The following is a 19,284-nucleotide window of genomic DNA, read 5'->3' as shown; positions in this document are numbered from 1 at the left end:
CTGAGGTGAAGCCAGACCAGCCCTATGGTTCCACTGATCCCAACATGTAATCAGTTTTACTGTATTAAGCTTCCCTAGAGTGATTTTGCAGCATAGTCCATACTTTAATAAGACAGCAAAGACATCAAGAATGGGATACCCATGGTACAAACAAGTGGACAAGAAACAGAAAATGTACCAAGAGAAGAAGCCTCTAAGTCTCATGGAAGGTTGTTTCTGCTGACATATGCTAAGAAACATGGTCTTTCTGACTGAAGCAAGTTTTGAGGAGAGACCTGGAAGAGGAATCTAGGGGTACTTTTTTCCTAGAAAGGTGGCCTTCAGCTTAATTCTGTTGGTTCTTTATGCTGTCTCCATGCTTACCCATCTTTCAGGTAGAGGAACAGAAAAAATGAATGCAGGATTGTACCTGTTTGCTCTACTTCCATTAGAGAAACAGCTGATTTACAAACAAGAAAATGCCATTTCCCAAGAAATCACTCCAGGAACACATAGAAAAATTATTATCTGCCCAGTGAACAGCAAGTTTTTCAGTGTTTCACTGATGCTAACCCCTTTTTAGCAGTGCAGAATCTTCCCTGACCTACAGCTGTACTCTGAATAGTATCTGTTCCTGATATAGCATGGAGAAAGAAATAATTCAAAAGTTAAACATGACAGTGAACATACAGTATTGAAATAAAGTGAAGAGAACATGCACATGAACCTATATGTTGAGTATTTGGCAGTTTCTGAGTTTGGGAGATCAGCTGGCAAGAAGGGAAATACCAAGTACATCTGCTCTTGGAGAACCTGCTTTTTCATCTGTAATTAGACCCTTACTTAAGGAATCTTTAGCACCACCTCTATAATTCTAGTACTGTATATGGAAACAGCCGCATCACCCAGCCTTGGTTTTCTATGACAGTCCTCATCACCTTCACTAAGACTGTTCTTATGTGCCCAATTGCACCTGCTTAAGTGCTCACAGCCTGTGCATGAAAGAACCCTGTGGAATGTCCCAGTGGTAGCATTTAAGGATTTCTTGTCTTGGTGCTGTGGTAGCAAGGAGCAGGAACACACATGCAGATCATGCTGGTTCTGACCACATGTGGCACCGGTTTATACTGAGATTTTAGGCGAATGCCTGTCTGTGTGACTGCATGTGTTCATTCCAAAGTTGCATTTAGGGATGATGCCACAGTGGGAAATACTTAGGAAGAATGTTAGTGCAGAGAAGAACCAGCACAGGGAATTTCACAGGCCAGTGCAACCTTTCCAGTCACTCAGAAAACCATTTGCAAAAACACCCACCCTAAAGCTAATCTGACCTGACCGCAATCAAGAAAGCTTTTCACTGACCTGGAGGGAAAGCATAGAAGGCCAGTAATTAATGCAGCTAAAAATGCTACTGTTAATTATCTGTTATATTTAATCCCTGACTTCTCTGCTCCTCTGGTAATTGTTTTGTGTACAGATGTGAAGTTCTGAACTTCCTCAGAGAGGAATAGACTAGAATTATAATATGTGCTGTTTTCTTCTTCTGTTCCATATAAATTAATGACAAAAAGCAAGAAAAGGACAGACTTTCCATGACCTGTCAAAGGTACCTAAGAGCAGCTCAGCAAAAGACTGCATACCTAATTTTGGGCTATATCCTCTGTTCTTTGCTGTCACTGCTGTTAACTGCTTCTCAGCTATTAACAATAGGTCATCATCATCACACCCTGCAAGATGTATTGGTTAGATGAGCAGTGAAATGCCACGTGTGACCTTTGCATTCATACCAGTACTCTGAAGATCCACTTTGATTACTGGTTTGCAGCACCACTGAATGACAAATAATGATATGGTTCCCAAAAGCTAGGTAATAAATACATTGCATTATTTCCCCTTTCTTGCTTGTCTTTGTTTCTGCTTTGGAAACTTCTACAAGAGACGTAAGTGTTGCAGCATATGCTTTAGCTCCTGGGAATGGTCCCTCAGTGAGCTGTGAAGTATTTGACCATCTGCCACTGTTCTCCAGGTTATGCTTCTAAAACTTCCCTGCAACTACTAATTAAATGAAGGAGCTTGTTGCCAGAGGACACCTGACTAAAGTAATTGGTCCTTTAATTGCCATTAGGTTTTTATCGATAGTGCCAAAGCACAGGCCCTAAACCAAGTAAGTCTTAGTTGGACATCCACAAAATAAATAGGGGATGTGCCCAGGACCTTCACCTCTGTTTTCTTATTTCCTCAGTGCCAGTAACGGGCAGGATTAGCTCAAAACAATTCTCTAGCTCAGCAGTTTGGGTCAGACAGTCCTAACTGCTGAATGGGACAGGAAGGAATATACAAGACTGGAGAACCTGTAAACATACCAGGAAGGTGCAAATGCTTTGATACTGTGACTGCTGTACTTGCTGCTCTGAGTCATGGTGCTTTATATTTATGAAACTGAACAAGGAAGCCAAAGGTCTCAGAATAAAGTGATTAAAAAACATGAGGATGGAAAGTAAAATACCTGAACTTGAAATCCCTTGGAAGATAGTAACCCATGCGATAATCACTCCTTGTCTTAGCTATTTGTTTTTGAAGGTCTTTTGTTGACTTGCTGTACCCATTGAAAATGTAGTTGGCAAAGAGAAGCTTTCCTTGAATGTACATCTACCAAAGAAAAGAACAAAACAAAACAAAAAAATGCAGAATTGGCAAAAGCAATCTCTTATTCTAAATGAATAACAAAATTTGTTAGGTAGCTTGACTTACACATTTATTATAGCTTACAGCTCTCACCTTTCATGACTTTGTTATATAAAATACTTGCTTTCATTTAAGAAATTAAAAAATAAACCTCATGTTTTAATAATCCCTCAAAGGTCTAAAAACACAGCATGCTGGAGTGTATAAAACAACATTTTGCATGCTGCTTCATGGGCTACCAAAATCCACCACCACCCATCCCGATAATATTTCAGTTTAGCTATGGCAGAACATGACATATTTGAAGAGGAACACATACAAATACATTAGGCACAGGGGGAAAAAAAATAGGTGTTTGTTTGTTTGGTTGTTTTGTTTTTTCTTTTGTGTATCTTTGTGAATTATTTTTCTTTGGTTGTTTATTTTTTTACTAAGAAGGAGTAGGAGTAGAGTATCCTACCTGTAAACTTTTATAACTAGCAATAAACTTTCCTGTTTAAATACTGTATCTCATTGGAAACAGTTTTCTCCAGAAGAAAGGTGACCGAGGTCATTTGACAAGTGATGATCAACCTGCAGGAAATAACTAGGCCTGATGTTCAAACCCATAAGGATTCAAAGCGTGGGCAAAATTTGAAACTCTAGCAATTTTATCTCCCTGGAAAAGTAAACCAGGAGACTAAAGCTAATTCAGAGCTGTTAAGGAAGATCCAGAAACATTTTCCAACTGTATTTCCACAGTTTCAAACTTGCGTTTGATTGTGAAGTACATTTCATGATGTCTCAATTGTTGGCTTGTTTCCCAAAGCTGCCATTTGTCGATGATTATCTTACCATGACATCCTCAACAAAACAGATGCATTAAAAGCCAAATTCTGTTTTGTGGTAGAACTCAGAAGAGTTAAATAAGTCAGATTAGTGCTGCACTTTGTAGTAGTTAGATCTCAACAAGTGAAAGGAGGCAGCCTTCTGCATTTTTTCAGCATTTCTGTTGGTTTTTGGATCAGTTTGCTGGGTTGAGCCTTTTGGCTTTAATGTCACCAGACTCAAAATTACCAGAGCAATTTCAAGAAAAGAGAAGTACTTTTAAAAAATGTTGCAAAGGCTGTTCCACATAGATACAACATATGGATGATCTCAGAATCAGGGCTTGAAGAAAATTCTGTTGAAATTAGAAATAAAAAAACAAAGGTGAGAACATCAGCCTTTTCTTTGTCAGTAAAGAAACAGTGATATAAGTTGGGCCAGACTCTTGCTGACATGGAGACCAGTGTCATTGTTCTGGCAGTGTAAAGGAGCTTTTGTTTAAGTGAAAATTGGCTTCAATGAATTTAAAAACTATAAGAATCATTTAAACTGATGTACTGCCCAAAGCTGCCTGTGCTGTGGGATGTTCCCAGTGTTACACAATGGGAAACATTTGGCTTATTTCATGGAAGGTCTCAGCATGCAGCACTCCAAGTCAAGACTCTCTGACTACTTCAGGGTAATGTTCAAGTAACAATGAATGTATTCACTAGAAGAAAATCCAGAAGACCACTGAATTGTCCCCATCTTGTGCTCACACCAGTATGTTTTCAACTGGAATGTAACCAGTCATTAATACGATGTAGAACACTGCTTTTGCTTATGGGTAATTGAGAGGGGAAAAACCACACTATTTATATTAGGCATTTTGCAGTTTTATAGGCAAAAGTTGTTCTTATAGCACTGGTTTACTCAGCTCTGAAACATTTTTCTTTCAGTCAAGTACCTTGTGTCATTACTGTGGAGAGCTCTATTTACCTGAGTGTGAGAAGCACTCACAGCAGTGCAGATTTGGAAGTGATGAGCGGTTTAATACGTTACAGTATGACACAAGTCCTCATTTCTCCTCCATTCCTTTGCTTAAATCCAGTGTTGTGAGCAGTGTCAGCATGACAACAAAAGGAATCCTCTAAGCTCTCCTTGGGGTACAGTTTTGAGTGTATGTGAGCAGGTGGAAATGGCAGTAACACTTGGTCTCAGCTACTGATTCTCTAGCTGTAACTACCTCTTTGTGTCTGTCTGTTTCCCCTTGAGGGGACCCTTCTGATCTGACACGGAGTCTCTCACACTTCTCCCATCTGTTATCTGTTTTATCATCTTCCCTCAATTCTGTATGTTCCTTCCTTGCCGATGGCAAGAGCACAGACAAAAAGAGAAGAAATCTCCAGCCACCTAGAGTCCAGCTTACTGCCTCTGCTCTGTGTGCCAGGAATTCATGCTTTGGTTTTGTCACCACTCACTGGTCTGTTCTAGCCTTTGGGTTCCCCATACAGATAACTGGAATTAGCTTCCTCTTGCTGCTGCAAGCCCTTACATGTTGTGGTGTCCAATTTAAGTGCTTTTCACTGCCACTCTGATGAGGAAGCAACACACAACACTCCTCTTGTGTTGACTCTGCTTAACCACTGGCCATGTCCTACTGCCAAAATGTGGTGGGGTGCATACCAGTTTTGTTATTTCCTTTAGAGCCCTGACTCTGTTTCCTTGTGGCCAATGATGAACACTATAACAACAGATAGAGCGGAAACCTTCTCCCACTGCAGGATTGCCTACAGAAAGCTTTGGAAAGAACACTGCTGCTCTCTGAGACATACGTGTTCTGTAATTGTACAAAATGAAAAGGCTGATAGAAGGGGCAGATAAATGTGTTCCAAAGATGATCTGGTTAATAAACAACATACTTAAGCATCTCTAAGTAAATATAAATGAGAAGGCTGCCTCTAGCAATCACTACTGCTGTCAGAGGAATGTAGCCCTTTCCATTACAATTCACCTGGTTGATTCTGTAATGTTCTGACATGGAGGAATTTCATTATTCTTTCCACCACAAGCAATCAATTTGTGCCTTCAAGCATAAAATTCAAGTATGCTTGAAGCTTTTTTTGCTTGCATAATATGTAAATGTTACCAGTCAAAGTTTTCCACTGTTTTTCAAACTCCTGTCACTCTCATTATGGCCTTCCGTAGCATGTGGCTTTCACAGGCCAGCATTTTATGGCATGAGTAAGAATTTTTTCCTCTACGAGGTAGCTTTCTGGCTTGGTCCACTCCTAAAACACCAGGAATGTATAGAATAAGAAGGTTCATTAGGAAGTAGTTCTGAAGGTCAGCTTTTCTCAATAGGTATAAACTGGTATAGCAAAGCACTTTTATCCCTACTGGGGTAAATTTAATCTAGAGTGTTTTAAAACCAAAGTCTTCAGTGAAAGCCAAGAGATAAATTTGGATGGTGGCATTTTGGAGTGGGGGAAGGTTCCTTCTCTTCTCAGAGCTAAACATAGTTTTGGCAAATGGCCTCAGACTGAAATTCTTGAGGGAGTCATAATAAGCAAGCCAGGGCAAAGAGGAATGCTTTTTCTCCCTGACTAATTCTTCCACATAAAAAGGTGAAAGGTCAAAGATGAACTTTAATGCCAATGAAATTCTGAACTGCAGAGCAGTAATATGTTAGAACATTAAAAAATAGTCAAAATAAAAAATATTTCATAAAACATTGGCAACAGTAAGTCAGTTTTATAAGTATATATATCTCTGCCCTGATTCCTTTTAACCTTTCGGAGAAGGGGAACTTTTAGATCCTAAACACAGACATTAAGTAATCCATAGTAGGGGTTTTGGGAGTTCAGCCCATACTTTTCCCCTCATGTGCCCTTCTGCATCTTTCCAGCTGACTGAAGGAGTAAAATGGGGCTGTCTTCAAGTTATCACAAGTTCTCTTTCTCTGCTTTTTTATTATTTTTTTTTACTGAGAAAGTAATTCTCATGGTTAATTTCCTTATTCCTTCTGTCTAGGAATATTTCGTACAGATTAGCAAACTTTACATATTCATATTCTAGAAACAATTATGTTGATTCAAACCGTCCCTTAGAGAAGCAACTTGACAAAGTCTTGTGTATATGTGCATTCAGATGTTCAATTAGAAAAGATCTGCTCACAATAAAGTTCATTTAAATTAAATCACCAGAGTTGAAATACATTTAATGACAACTTTGTCATCTGGGTTTTGTAGTGCCACCCTTCTTGAGCTGGTCATGTAAAAATAAGATGGCTGATCTGTCCCTGTGCTGATAATGACATACAACTTTTAATCATTGTAGGGGGTGCAAATAGGAATCAAACCTGTGCAAGTATGACATCTAAGCTCAGCAGTGCTGGAGTGGCCAAATGTGTATCAGCCAGCAAGAATCTCCACAAAAGCAAGGGGAATAACCAGAGCTCCAGAAAATACAGATTGCATAACCTGTTCTTGTTTAGTATACAGATGTGAAGACTGAGTGTGGGAGTCTAGTCATGGAACAGAAGGGACATAGAAATGTGACCTTCTATGGAAAGGAAGAGAGCCTTCTGGTTTCCATGTCTGTGATAAAAAGAGCAAGAAATAATGGGCTTTAACTACAGGAGGAAAAATTAAATAGGAAAAGCTGTCAAGCACTATGAGTATAAAGCATTCAGATGTATTTTTGTAAGGATATTGTGGCTTCTTTATCACTGTGTCATTATGAACAGGTTAAGCAGCAAGACTGGAATTCACCTCAGCTGAATCCCACGGGAAAGAAACAAGCATTTCCAGCATGTGATTCATTTGACCCACTTCCATTATACATCTGAAGGAGATTAATTAGTCTGTGGAACTGCCTATTTCTCTTCAGGAGCTGTAAAAGACTCTAGAAAACCGATTCAGGGCTAAAGGTATGTTTTGTAGATGCCTGCAGCTCTCTTGTGTCAGTCATAGCAACAACGTAGTTGATTTTGGTTGGTGAAAACGGCAAGGCCAGGTGACCTCTTGAGGTTGCTCCTAGACTACGAAGGAAATGAAGAACTGCCACTGCAGAAGGTCTGCCTGACTAAAGAACTAACTGAAAACAGAAGCTGCATGTTCAGCAGGATGACAGTAAGAAAAAAACCTGTTCCTCTTTGATGGCTGCATGGCTTAATAATTTGGAATGATATAATGAATGATGCAATTGTTAATAAGCAAACAAGTACATTATTACCACACAATGAGCAAACCAGTGTTCTTAATCAGCCAAAGAAGTCCAGAGCAGAAGAAGTATAGAGACTGATTACCCTGTAAATTCCTAACTATGGCCTTTCCAGAATAGCTTTTGTGAAACAGAAAATTGTACAAACAGTTGCTGGGTGTATTGTTAGGTTCTGTGTATAAACAGAGGTTTCCACATCCTGAGCTCATTTCATAAGCATTATTTTTACTGGAGAAAAATTACCAAAAACATTGGCGTTCTGATTATCTGCAGCACCCAATGGCTGAATAATTTTTGAATGAGAGTCCCAGAAGACTCTCATTCAGCTCTTGAATCCAGAGAAGTCCAAACTCACTGAATGGCCTGATACAGCACAAATTTCTTCCATGCTGTTGCTAAGCTGCAGAATCAGCTCAAAGTGTTCAGCCTATATCATAATGAGTGCACTTAAGAAACTGGCACAGCTTTAGTTTGCTGCAAGGCAAATGCAATTATAGAACCCAGCCTTCTTTTTAAAAAACTCGGGTCTTGAAATCAGCTGGAATGAAACTGGTGTGATTTTCCTTCACTGTTTTCAGGGCAATACTCTGCTTTGCAAGGGAGAAGAATCATGAAAACCCCCACCTGTGAAGCTTCTCATACTGAGCTTAGCTTGACTTGTGCAACCAGTTTTGAATGTGCACTGCCCCTTATCGCTGAGCTGTCTCAGTATTTTCAAACTGTAGTCATCTGGTAATGGCAATAAAAAAGGCACTAGTGGATTTAATGAAATCTTTGTTACATTTCCCATCTCAAACCTGCATGCTACAATGCTGGCTGGAGATGGGGAAGCTTGGTATAGACTAAGGTCAGACCTTTTCTGGAAGTCTTGTGCATATTCACACTTAGGGGAAAAAAAACATAGCTTCTTCTGCTCCTCATCCTAGGCCTTGGATCTTGCTTGGATGGCTGATTTCTCCACAGACATCTGTTTATAGGTGTGTCTGAATTTCACCACTACTAACAAATGCAGCCGGTGTTACTGAGCGCAATTTTTTCCCCTTCCTGCTTTCCTTCCTTTTAATTTTTCCTCTTTTAGTTTCCTCATTCATTTGGGGGACTTCTTTGTTTCATGCTTAGCAGAAGGTAACCAATGGCACAAACCAGGCACACTGCTGCTTGCTGTGGAGGCCAGTTACCTTTGTTATTATTTGGGATAAACAGAGAATCTGGACTAATGGATTGGAATCTAAAGCTGCTGCCTCCCACATGGCCACACTGCAAGTGAAAGCAAAGTGAATGTAACTTTCACAGCTTCTGTTGCATTCTCCAAGTGCAGGAACATATTTCCAGACCTACAGACCTGGTTTTGACCTCAAGTTGCCTTCTCCTCTCCATTACATCACACTGTCAGTCTGATATGCTTCAGAAATTGGAAAATGCAATCCCTTAAGAGCTGTGCTGCTAGGGCTCAGTTGCATCCAAAGATAACCATACATCTAGAAATATAACCTCTCAATGCTAGTTTCCCTCAGCTAGCTTTCAGGATATTTAACCATCATTTCATGTAGAACAGCACTGATGGATGAAAGCAAGCATATTGGCTAAAGTTCATTCTTAAACTGGAACAGCTCAGTGTCTTTGCGTGTCTGCATGTATGTTTTGTTATTGTTAGGTTCATATGTTTGTTATCATAGCACATTTCTTAACAAATAATGTATTATTATAAATCTGCAGACTGCAGTACTTTGGAAAAAAAATGAATGAAAATCCTATGGGAAAGAAAACAGCAGGAATGTTTGGTGTCTGGAGGTTGTTTTTTTTTTAACTTAGCACAAACAATGCTTTTGAAAAGCCACTTCTTGCAAAAGAAAAACAAAAACCAACAAAAAACTTGAGTTCCCTTCTGCCTCTTGCCCCTCAAACACACAACTCCCTAACATTTTGAAGGCACGATCATTAAGTCCTGGCTGAAGATCTTTAGATGGGGGGCAGGGGGAGAGAGGGGGACTGACCACATGGCAGGAAGTACATGCCATGATCAGAGAGAGGCAACTGCCCCTGGGAGCAACTGCGTTACTGTAATGCTTCTGTAAAACCATTTCCTTCAGGCATCTAAAAGTCTATATGGAAAGCTGTCTAAAAGCAAATGTTTAATATCATACATTTCCTTCTTGCCTAATGCATTCATTAAAACTTGAACTTAATTCTTTTTCTTTGAAGCCATGAATTCCTTCTCTGAAAGTTACTTATATTTATTTAGCTGAACAATAATTACTTCAGTAGGAAATTAAGGATGGACTCTGTCATTCCAAGTGTACTAAGGGTAGCCTTTTGATTCATCAGACACAGAGGACAATTGTGTTTCATTTTGAAGTGTTTTTTTCCTGATCATCTGAGGAAGTCACCAATGACTGGAGGAAATTAGTTATCTGCCTCAAGAAGAAAGCATGTAAAATTAAGTAAATTTTCAATCCTACTTTTGCACAGTTTGAGAGAGACCACTCCTTCCTGGGAACATTACTTTTCCTTTATTGAAGCTTTCCAAATTAAAAATATATACAAAAATGTAGTTTAGGATGATGTCAGAGGCAAAGAACCTTCTTCTCATGCACTCTGTGCGTGTCCCCCCCAGGTCCTTTTATCAAAGTTTTACCGAAATTAAAGCAAAAACCTTGCACATAGTGGTGTAAAAGTGGCTGTGTAGGATTACACCAAAGGCTCACTGAACCCACCCAGTACCCTGTCCCTGTCACTGGCTGGTAGCTGGGAGAGGAGTGGAAGAGCATTTATAAGAAAATCCTATTCTTTTTTATCCAGAGCAGCCCAAAAGCAGTCAACCATTCAGGGATTTCCTCAACCAAAAGCTCTGCCTGGGCCATAATGTTTGATAGCTGCCAACAGAGCTAACCTTAAGGAATGTATCTAGTTCCATTTTGAACACACTTATGCTTTTGGACTCCACAACATCCTGTGGCAAAGAGTTCCACAATTTAATGATGTGCTGTGAGAAAAATAACTTCCTTTTGTTTTAAATCTGCTGTTTATCTCTTCATTGGTGCCTGATAGTTCCTGTGTTTTAAGAAACAATAACTATTTCTTATTCCTTTGCCACATCATTTTTGCTTTATAACGTTTCTCGTATCTCATCTCCATCTTTTTTGTAAGGGACCCTACTTAGTCCTTCCTCATACAAACAGCCATTCCACATTATATCCTTTTTTGAGATGCGGTGAAGACTGTCACATGCTGTGAACCAGAATGTCAAGAATGTTTTATTTACCTTTTAACTAGCACTCTTCTTGCACTATGAGTGTTGTGAAGCACTGACCAGAAGTTTTCAGGGATATGTCAATGAGTCTTGGCTCTTTTACTTCAGTGTTGAGAGAGATATTGTGTCCATCTTTGCACCTGTATAAATAACTATGTTTCTTTTCCCCCATGCAAATAACTCTGTACTTATTGACAGTTAATTTAAAATACCAACTGATAATTACAGAGCATTGCATTGACCCTTGTGGAGCTCTCTGTGATCTGCTTTGAACATTCCAGACAACCATGTGTGACCTGGAATTTTGTCACCTCTGACACATGGTCAGTTTTTCAAAATTAGTTTCATTCTACCCTGAATGTAACTACTTCATTCTTAATTATTGTTACTTCTAAACTGCAATCAGGCCAGTTCCAGTTCTTCAGCAGAGCTTGTGCTCTTGTCCAACAGAAAAGAACCACAGCCTATTTTAGGTTCCAGAACTTCTGAATGTTATTTATTGTTTTGCTTTTGAGGTGGTCTGGAAATGACTATATGAAATGCTGTGTCCCTTTCCAATTTGTGACTCCTGGTAGAGTTTGACAGCTTCTCTTTCTCCTGTTCTTTACAAGTCACCATTGATGCAGACAACATAAGGTGAGCTCAAGCTGCTACCTCTGGCAGGTTCCTTGGTGCCTCTAGTCCAGAGAGAATGTTTGTATCCTACAAGGCAGTTTTGGTTAAGTCTTGCCTTTCAAAGCCAGGCCCATGAAACTGTGATGAATTGCTGCTGCTCCTGTTGGTAGATTAAACTGCTCTGGCTGAGCATGGTAACAGTTGGATGACTCTGACTGGGAACTGTTTGAGAACGGGTTAAATACCTCTCTGGAAACAGCAAAGGCAGCTCCATCTGTATCATGTTTGCTGTATCATTTGAAAGGTTATAGGGGTTGTAATGAGGTGAAATCATCTGATGCTTTTGGGACTTTTTTTGCTTGGGATGATTATTTGTCAGTTGAGAGACATTAGGAGAATTGATAGAAAGGACTATTAACTAATTCCTTCTAAAAACAAACTCCTTAAACAATGGTTAGTTTCTTGCTCAAGCAAAAGAGCTAGGTGGTTACCTTGCCTTTGCCACTCAATTTTAAAAACAGTAATTAAGACCATGGTGACAGTCTTATTAGGCTTGAGGTTTTACTCCTTACACATCTTTTGTGTCTGTCTGTATCTAGGTACCAACTGAAACGGAGCTTGCACTGCTGGTTAATCTTTGCAGCAGTAAAATAAAAATAAAGCAAAACCAAAACCACAACCAAAACAAAATGCTGCACATATACCATAGAATATCTTTAAATTATTTCTAAAGCAAAAGTAGTTTATGAGCTGTTATAAAGATTAATCAATTCAGCAGCCACAAAAAATTGCTTAAGATAAATAATTCCCCATATGGGAATGCTAAAAGGTAACATGGAACAGAATCAAACTGCACCTCTCTAATTAGTTACCTGAGTTCTTCAGGGTTAACAATAATTTTCATCAACTGTAGGTCATTCATAGTAAAGCATGTCATCTTCATCTTTTTCTACAACAGGTCCTCAATTCACTCTGTATGTTACAGAATCTTTTCTCACTTTGTGTCCTTCAGATTTGTAAACTATATATAGTAAGAATGGGAAAAGTTTTGGGTTTTCTGCATTTTTTCCCCTATTTATTTATATCACTTTGCCACCAGAGAGGAAAGAAAATGTTATTAATATTACCAAGAAAAAAGAAGCTGTGTGGTTAAGAATTTAATCTTCAGACTTGTACACAGCTATGTCAGATAGGCTGCTGGTGTCACCCAGTGGACAGAGAAGTTGATCACAGATAGGTGTCATGTAGAGGGTTTTCTGTTTGCAAGAACAGCTCACTCCTAACCAACAGAAATAGCCTTCATTTTACAGTAGTCAAGATAAGACAATATTTGAAAGGTCCTCTGTCCTAATGCCATGGCCACTACTAAAAATGTTCAGAGGAAACACAGGAAGCAGTATTTGTTCCTCACTGTTATTAGGAAGTAGACAAAGAATAACTAAACAATAATTAGTGGGTGCTCTCTCCTACTGGGAGAAAGTAACTAAAATAACCAAGCAAAACAGTGTTTGTGCTGCTGTTCACAGAAAGATGTGAGGATTATTAAAAGCCAATTATAAAGTGATTATGTGTGATGCAAAACAAGATTGCATTTTCTTAGCCTAATATCAGCTTGCATCACAGAATCACAGAATCACAGAATCTTAGGGGTTGGAAGGGACCTCGAAAGATCATCCAGTCCAACCCCCCTGCCAGAGCAGGATCACCTAGAGCACATCACACAGGACCTTGTCCAGGTGGGTTTTGAATGTCTCCAGCAAAGGAGACTCCACAACCTCACTGGGCAGCCTGTTCCAGTGCTCTGTCACTCTCACAGTAAAGAAGTTTTTTCTGATGTTTACGTGGAACCTCCTAAGCTCCAGTTTGCACCCATTGCCCCTTGTCCTATCACTGGACATCACTGAAAAAAGCCTGGCTCTGTCCTCCTGACACTGCCCTTAACATATTTGTAAACATTGATGAGGTCGCCCCTCAGTCTCCTCCAAGCTAAAGAGACCCAGCTCCCTCAGCCTTTCCTCATAAGGGAGATGTTCCACTCCCTTAATCATCCTTGTGGCTCTGTGCTGGACTCTTTCAAGCAGTTCCCTGTCTTCTTGAATTGAGGGGCCCAGAACTGGACACAACATTCCAGATGTGGCCTCGCCAAGGCAGAATAGAGGGGGAGGAGAACCTCCCTTAAATCAGAGGTGAACAACTTGTCAATAGAACTGGACAAGGCTTGCAGAAGCCTCTCTTCACAGTGTTACAACAATACTGCATCTCAAAACATGCAGATATGCTTTGCATGCAAAACTTCAATAGAATACATCACCTATGAATTAATCTCTTAGAAGAAATTCTAATGTTTCTAGATCACATATGAAAACTATACAAGTACTTAAAACTAACTTCTGTGCATGTTTCATCTTAAACTTCTTCCTGATTTGCAAAGAGTACTTCCCAGAATGTTGGAAAACAAAAGTTTTTTTCTTTTAATTTTTTTTTAAGACTGAAACATGCTGTTGTGTGATGTTCTTCAAGACTTTCTGCCACAGGTGAAGCAGAAATGGGGTTAAGTGCATACAGGTGGCTAAGCTACAAAGTCCAAAGGAAGAAATTGTGTTCCTTTCCTAGTGCTGTGGCAACTTAGCATGTGCTTCTTGCCTTTTACAGGTGGAATGAGAATGGCCTGATGCATTGTAAATCCTGAATTGCTAACAGATAAAGGAGAGTTGGGGCTGCTGGGACAACCATTGGTACTCCTGAAGAATGAAGATTAGCATTCCTCTCTCCCTGATGGCCCAAATACTCATGACACATCCCAAAGTCACTCATTTGTAACCAGATCACAGTAAGAGCATCAAAAGTTAAATAATTGAGTGTAATCATTTTAACATACCAAAAACATGCCAGGAGATACATTATGTCTCTTTTCCAGTAAGGAACCCTTGTGATCTGTAAATGCATCTGCAGAAGTGATGTTGTACTTGAGGAGGCGAAAGGAATCCTGACAACCCTGAAGCAAAAGGGAAGTACAATTATACAGTTAAGCAAGTGGTAAATTTTGCCTGACCAGTGAAGCTAGCAATATTATTTCTAAACATGACTTCATGAACTCAAATCAATTATCTGTCTCCTTCAGACCAGCTAGCACTGGCTCTTCACACAGTGTCTGATGACAGAGGCTTTTCAATTTCTCTATTTCTGTTTGTACATGTATTTCTCCCAAACAGAGAACAGCTTAGTTGATTTATATTATTTATATTATATCAGAGAGGCTTTTAAGCTTCTCTTAAAAGAAACAGCTTCTCTGATTTATAAAACTAGACTTCACAGTTGTAAGAACAGGGGTGGCAGCTAGTCAGCAACCTCCTTATTGATTTGTCATAAGCCTCTGGAATCCTGGCTTCCAAAAGAGTTGTGCTCCTGCCATTAGTGACCAGGGGCCAAATATGGACCACACTGTGAGACAAGGAGGCACCACACAAGCCTTTCTTTGCTCTGATTTCCTAAATAGGTTTTCAAGTCAGGCTTCCAGGAGGAAAGAACAATATGAGAATTTAGGTATGAAAACACCTTTACTTTCTTCCTGTTTATATAAAATGTGGGTATTTAATTCATGTTTACCTTCTGCTTTTTGGACTAAAAATCCTGCTGGTGCTGAAACACAGGGGAATTTTCCCAAAGACTTCATGAGGGCCAGAAGTTGACCCCTTCTTTGCTAACTTTTTCAAATGCAAATCAGAAATGATAGTTGCTGTGTGACCAGTTTCTCAAGGAACGGATAAATGAGACATAATGAAAGAAGTAATTTTAATGCCTTAATTGGTACTGAAGCTGCATCTACACAGACTCAAATCCTCTTAACATTTTTATCTTAGTGCAGCTCCACAAATGTATAGTAAAAAGTGGAAAATTATGAATACAGCAGTCACTGTGATTTACTGTTGCGCCCACTATGTCAAGATGATAAAAATGCCTGTTGAGTGTCTACTGCCACTTCCACTCTTAGGTTTATTGAGGGATTTTCAGGTAATTATAAGGACAATGTCTGGGGGACATTGAAACAAAACAAAATAATTTTTTGAAGTGTTTATCAAATTACCTTGCTTTTCCTTTTTGCCCTTCCACACTTTAACTTACTTGTATTTCCAGTCCTTCTAAAAACAGACTTATACAAAGCTACATTGTGCTGCAAGGAAAAATAGTTGTTTTGTAATCTTCTAGCAGCATGCTTCTATGTGGAATTTTTTTCATTAATCTTTGCTAGAAAGTCTTAACTCCTGGAAGGCAAAATGTTTCAACAAAAAAAGATATTTTGTCACATTGCTACCAAGTCTCAGATTTCTGCTGAACTGATGCAATAGATTGTTGTGGTTACTAATCCTTAAGGCCTGCAATGTCACAGTAGCCACACACACACAGCCTCACAGTTTCCTGGTACTGTGCCACAGAACTAGAAAGCCCATCAAGACTTAGTGCTGGGGATTTTTAATCAAAGTTTGAGATCCTTGCTCTACATAAAGGATTATCCAGGTTTACTCTCTCAGCTTCTTCTCAGAAAAAAGAACTATGTGAGGAATTCCTCTAAGTTGGAAATAGCAATTTACACCATCTTCAAAGATACAGATTCAAGTAATGTTTAGTTTTCAGAAACAATTTGTTTTGAAAGGCCTTTTTTGTAGCAAGCTCCAGCATCTTCAGACTTTTTTCCTACTTTAGTATTTTTTTAATATTAAAATTCCTGTAGAACACATATTTGAAGTTGGCACCAGTCAGACACTTCTAGTGAGACAATTTTTCAGATATTTTAGCAACCAGAGAAACAGAAGATTACTCTGAAAAGACTTGTTAAAGTTCTCAACCACGTGTTAGAAAAACTTGTTACTGTCTGACAAAACCCACCTGAGCACAAGGCATATTTCTGTTCTTGTTCTGTCTTTCATAGAGCTGCTCTATCTTGGCTTCACTAGGATCCTGGCTTGTTTGTGAAGATGAGACACAGACCACTATAATCTGCTCCTTCAAGGACATCTGGTTGTTAATGAGGTGATCATACTCCAGGTCTGACACATAGGGAATCCGACGATTGCTACACCTGCATGTCTTCCCTTCCTCCCCCATCAGAATTCTTCGAAGCACAACAGGACAAGCAACCTGGGATATGACCCACAGCTTGTCCCTGTCACAAGGAAAAGAAAATACGGGGGAAAGTGTTAGGAAGTTAGACTACCAAATAGACAAAGTACAAATTGAAGAGTCATTTAAAATAATCTCTATAAATCACAGGTCTAGGCCCAGCCATCCCCTGTTATCTGAGGCGTGCAGTCATCTAAATGTTTCATGTATTTCTTAAGGTCTGATGCAACCACAAGTGCTGTGGAGCTCCTGGCTTCTGCCAAAAACACAGCCTCTGAAACCAACAATAGGAGAACAAGGGATGTGCTTTAACCAGATGAGCTAGCCAGGCAGGCTTTGATAGGAACCAAGAGCAACTTCAAAGGCCACTCCCTAATTACATGAAGGTCTCACAGGCACCTCTTATCTCTGACAGCTGATTGCAGTATGCTGATTTTATATTCATATGTATGTCCTATGTGTGTTGGCATTACTGGTCTTTCACTGGTGTGGTGAAGACTAATTTGTTTAAGAAGTCTTTTGACATTTCTGGGGGTTGGATTCTGTAGGTGGTCTGGTCCCATAAAGTAGGCAGTAGGAGTGCCAAGTTCCACGGCCTTATGATCACACCTCTAGTGAAGACATCCATGTCTTCAATAAGTACTTGCCACACCACTCTAGGTGATGGTATCTTTTGAACACAACTTCCTCATAGTGATAGCAAATCTCATGGAAGGTTTGGACCAGAAAAAAATAAGAAAAAAGATACTCTAAAACTCACAGTCCTCCCCTGTGGCCTCTGAAGCTATCAGAAAGACTGTTGCTGTATTTGGGGATGCTGGATCAATCCTAGATGACTGTGCCAAGAGAAATGCTTTAAAACAGAGAGCTATGAGGAGCACTGGCCTGTACTAGATGTTTGTTGGAGGTATATTGTGTTGGAGGTATCAGAAGGAAATAAGTGTGACAGAAATGTATCAGGGAAAAAAGACCTTAAGTGATCTCACAGGCAGCAGAATGTGGAAAATTTTTGTTTTCAGCTTCAAATGCATGTAAAATTATTACAATATCAGCATACTAGGAGGAATAATGAAATACTTGAGATTTGTGGTATTTTACTTTATTAGTTGAGTTACAGACTAGTTGTATGAAAATAAAAGTACTTTGTTTCATTAATTGTGCTCATTTTTAGACATTGTTGAGTTTGTAAAAAAGCAGTGTTGCTATTCACCCCTAGGAAAGGTATCAGTGAAAGTAAACTTGCTTCAAAGACACCTTAAGCCACCAAAAATACAGTGAGAAATACTGTCCTCTTGTTTTCTTATTTAGGTTTGAAAAGTTACCACTACTTTTGATCCACATGCAATGCATCCTGTGCACTGGGGTAACCGTTTGGAAGCACAGGTGACCTGTTTAATCATATCCAGAAGTGAACTACTAGTAAACAACTACCACCAGTGTTTACACTGAAGCCATCATTGTCCAGTCTTGGCTTAGATTTCCTTACCGTGAATTGATGACATTCAGTACGTTCCTTCTTTTCTTTAAATTTAACTGAGTCGTGTGCAGCTTCTCTGATTTGGTGTTGCTCTTTGGTACAACAGGAGCCCTGCATGAGAAAATAACAGCAAGTAAGTGAAAGTTTAATGGCAAAACAAAAGAGACAAGTATCTTGCATTAGCAAGATGTGCCATGGATGGGTCAAGTCAGGTTTCAGATAATTGCTAGGGATATTGGAAGCCTCTTTGCTTTAATGGATTGAATGAGAAGACATTTGTCTGAGACTAACAGATAATTTGAAATCAAATACAGACTATCTTGTACTTGAAAAGGCAAGGACTTGGGAAAGAAGCTGAAAAAATATTCCCTCCATTTCTCTGACTTCCCTGAAATATTTTTAAGAAATGAAACACAGTAGCACGACTATGACTAAACAAACTCTTAGAAAGCACGTTTGAAGCTCAGATTTTCTATGTATTATAATTGGCACATGGTGGCACTTGGAGAGCAGAGCATTAAGTCAAGGGCATGACACCAAGGGTTTGCATCTTCATAAATACTGGTATAGGGAGGCATTGATCCCAAACAGAATTCGCTTAGATGCTGCTGTGACAAATGTGATTGATAACAATTTAAAAAAAGATAATATTATTTGCTGAAACAGTATTTAAGATCTAATGTGGGAATTTTTCCAAACCTTCTCAACTGCTGCTTCATTGTTGTTGCTGCTTTTACAGTATCATACAGGGACATACGAAGACTCTCAGGTACTAATAAAATCTCATGAAAAAAGGATGTAAATTCTTATTGTGTGGCATAAGTAAATGATCACAAAATAGTTATTAAGTGACATGTGACTTGGGGGAAAAGTAGTTCTTTCATCTCCTTCCATTGTCCCTCTTATTCACCTGAAAGGATAAGAACATGGTTTCTGCTGCATGCTGTGAGGAGGAGCTGACTGCGTCTTATCTTGAAGAGAAGTTTCTAACTTGGGAGCTTGGCTGTTCTCTTTCCTCTTCCTTTGTGATCTCAGCAAACCTGAAGCAACTGGGAGAGCACCTGCAGACTGAATTGTGCCCTTCTTTGAGGGTTGCAGAGGAGGGTCAGACATTTTCTGAAGGCGTATGCGGTCAGTTCCTGAAATACAC

The 19,284-nt window shown here is 39.4% G+C and overlaps 1 protein-coding gene across 1 annotated transcript in view; it reads right to left on the bottom strand.

Moving 5' to 3' along the window:
* Positions 1-19,284, bottom strand: part of C1H3orf20 (chromosome 1 C3orf20 homolog) — a 37,057-nt gene that overhangs the window by 4,275 nt on the left and 13,498 nt on the right. The window contains exons 5-9 of the mRNA XM_051610989.1: positions 19,045-19,273; positions 18,144-18,245; positions 16,424-16,700; positions 14,418-14,534; positions 2,486-2,628 (exon numbers count right to left, since the gene is read on the bottom strand). Coding sequence (XP_051466949.1) covers positions 2,486-2,628; positions 14,418-14,534; positions 16,424-16,700; positions 18,144-18,245; positions 19,045-19,273 — 868 coding nt within the window. The remainder of the gene's footprint in view (positions 1-2,485; positions 2,629-14,417; positions 14,535-16,423; positions 16,701-18,143; positions 18,246-19,044; positions 19,274-19,284) is intronic.

The sequence above is a fragment of the Apus apus genome, chromosome 1 (assembly GCF_020740795.1).
Source record: "Apus apus isolate bApuApu2 chromosome 1, bApuApu2.pri.cur, whole genome shotgun sequence".
NCBI classification, from domain to species: Eukaryota; Metazoa; Chordata; class Aves; order Apodiformes; family Apodidae; genus Apus; species Apus apus.
Note: the sequence above shows the minus strand (reverse complement) of the source record. Positions and strands in the feature narration are given on the sequence as shown.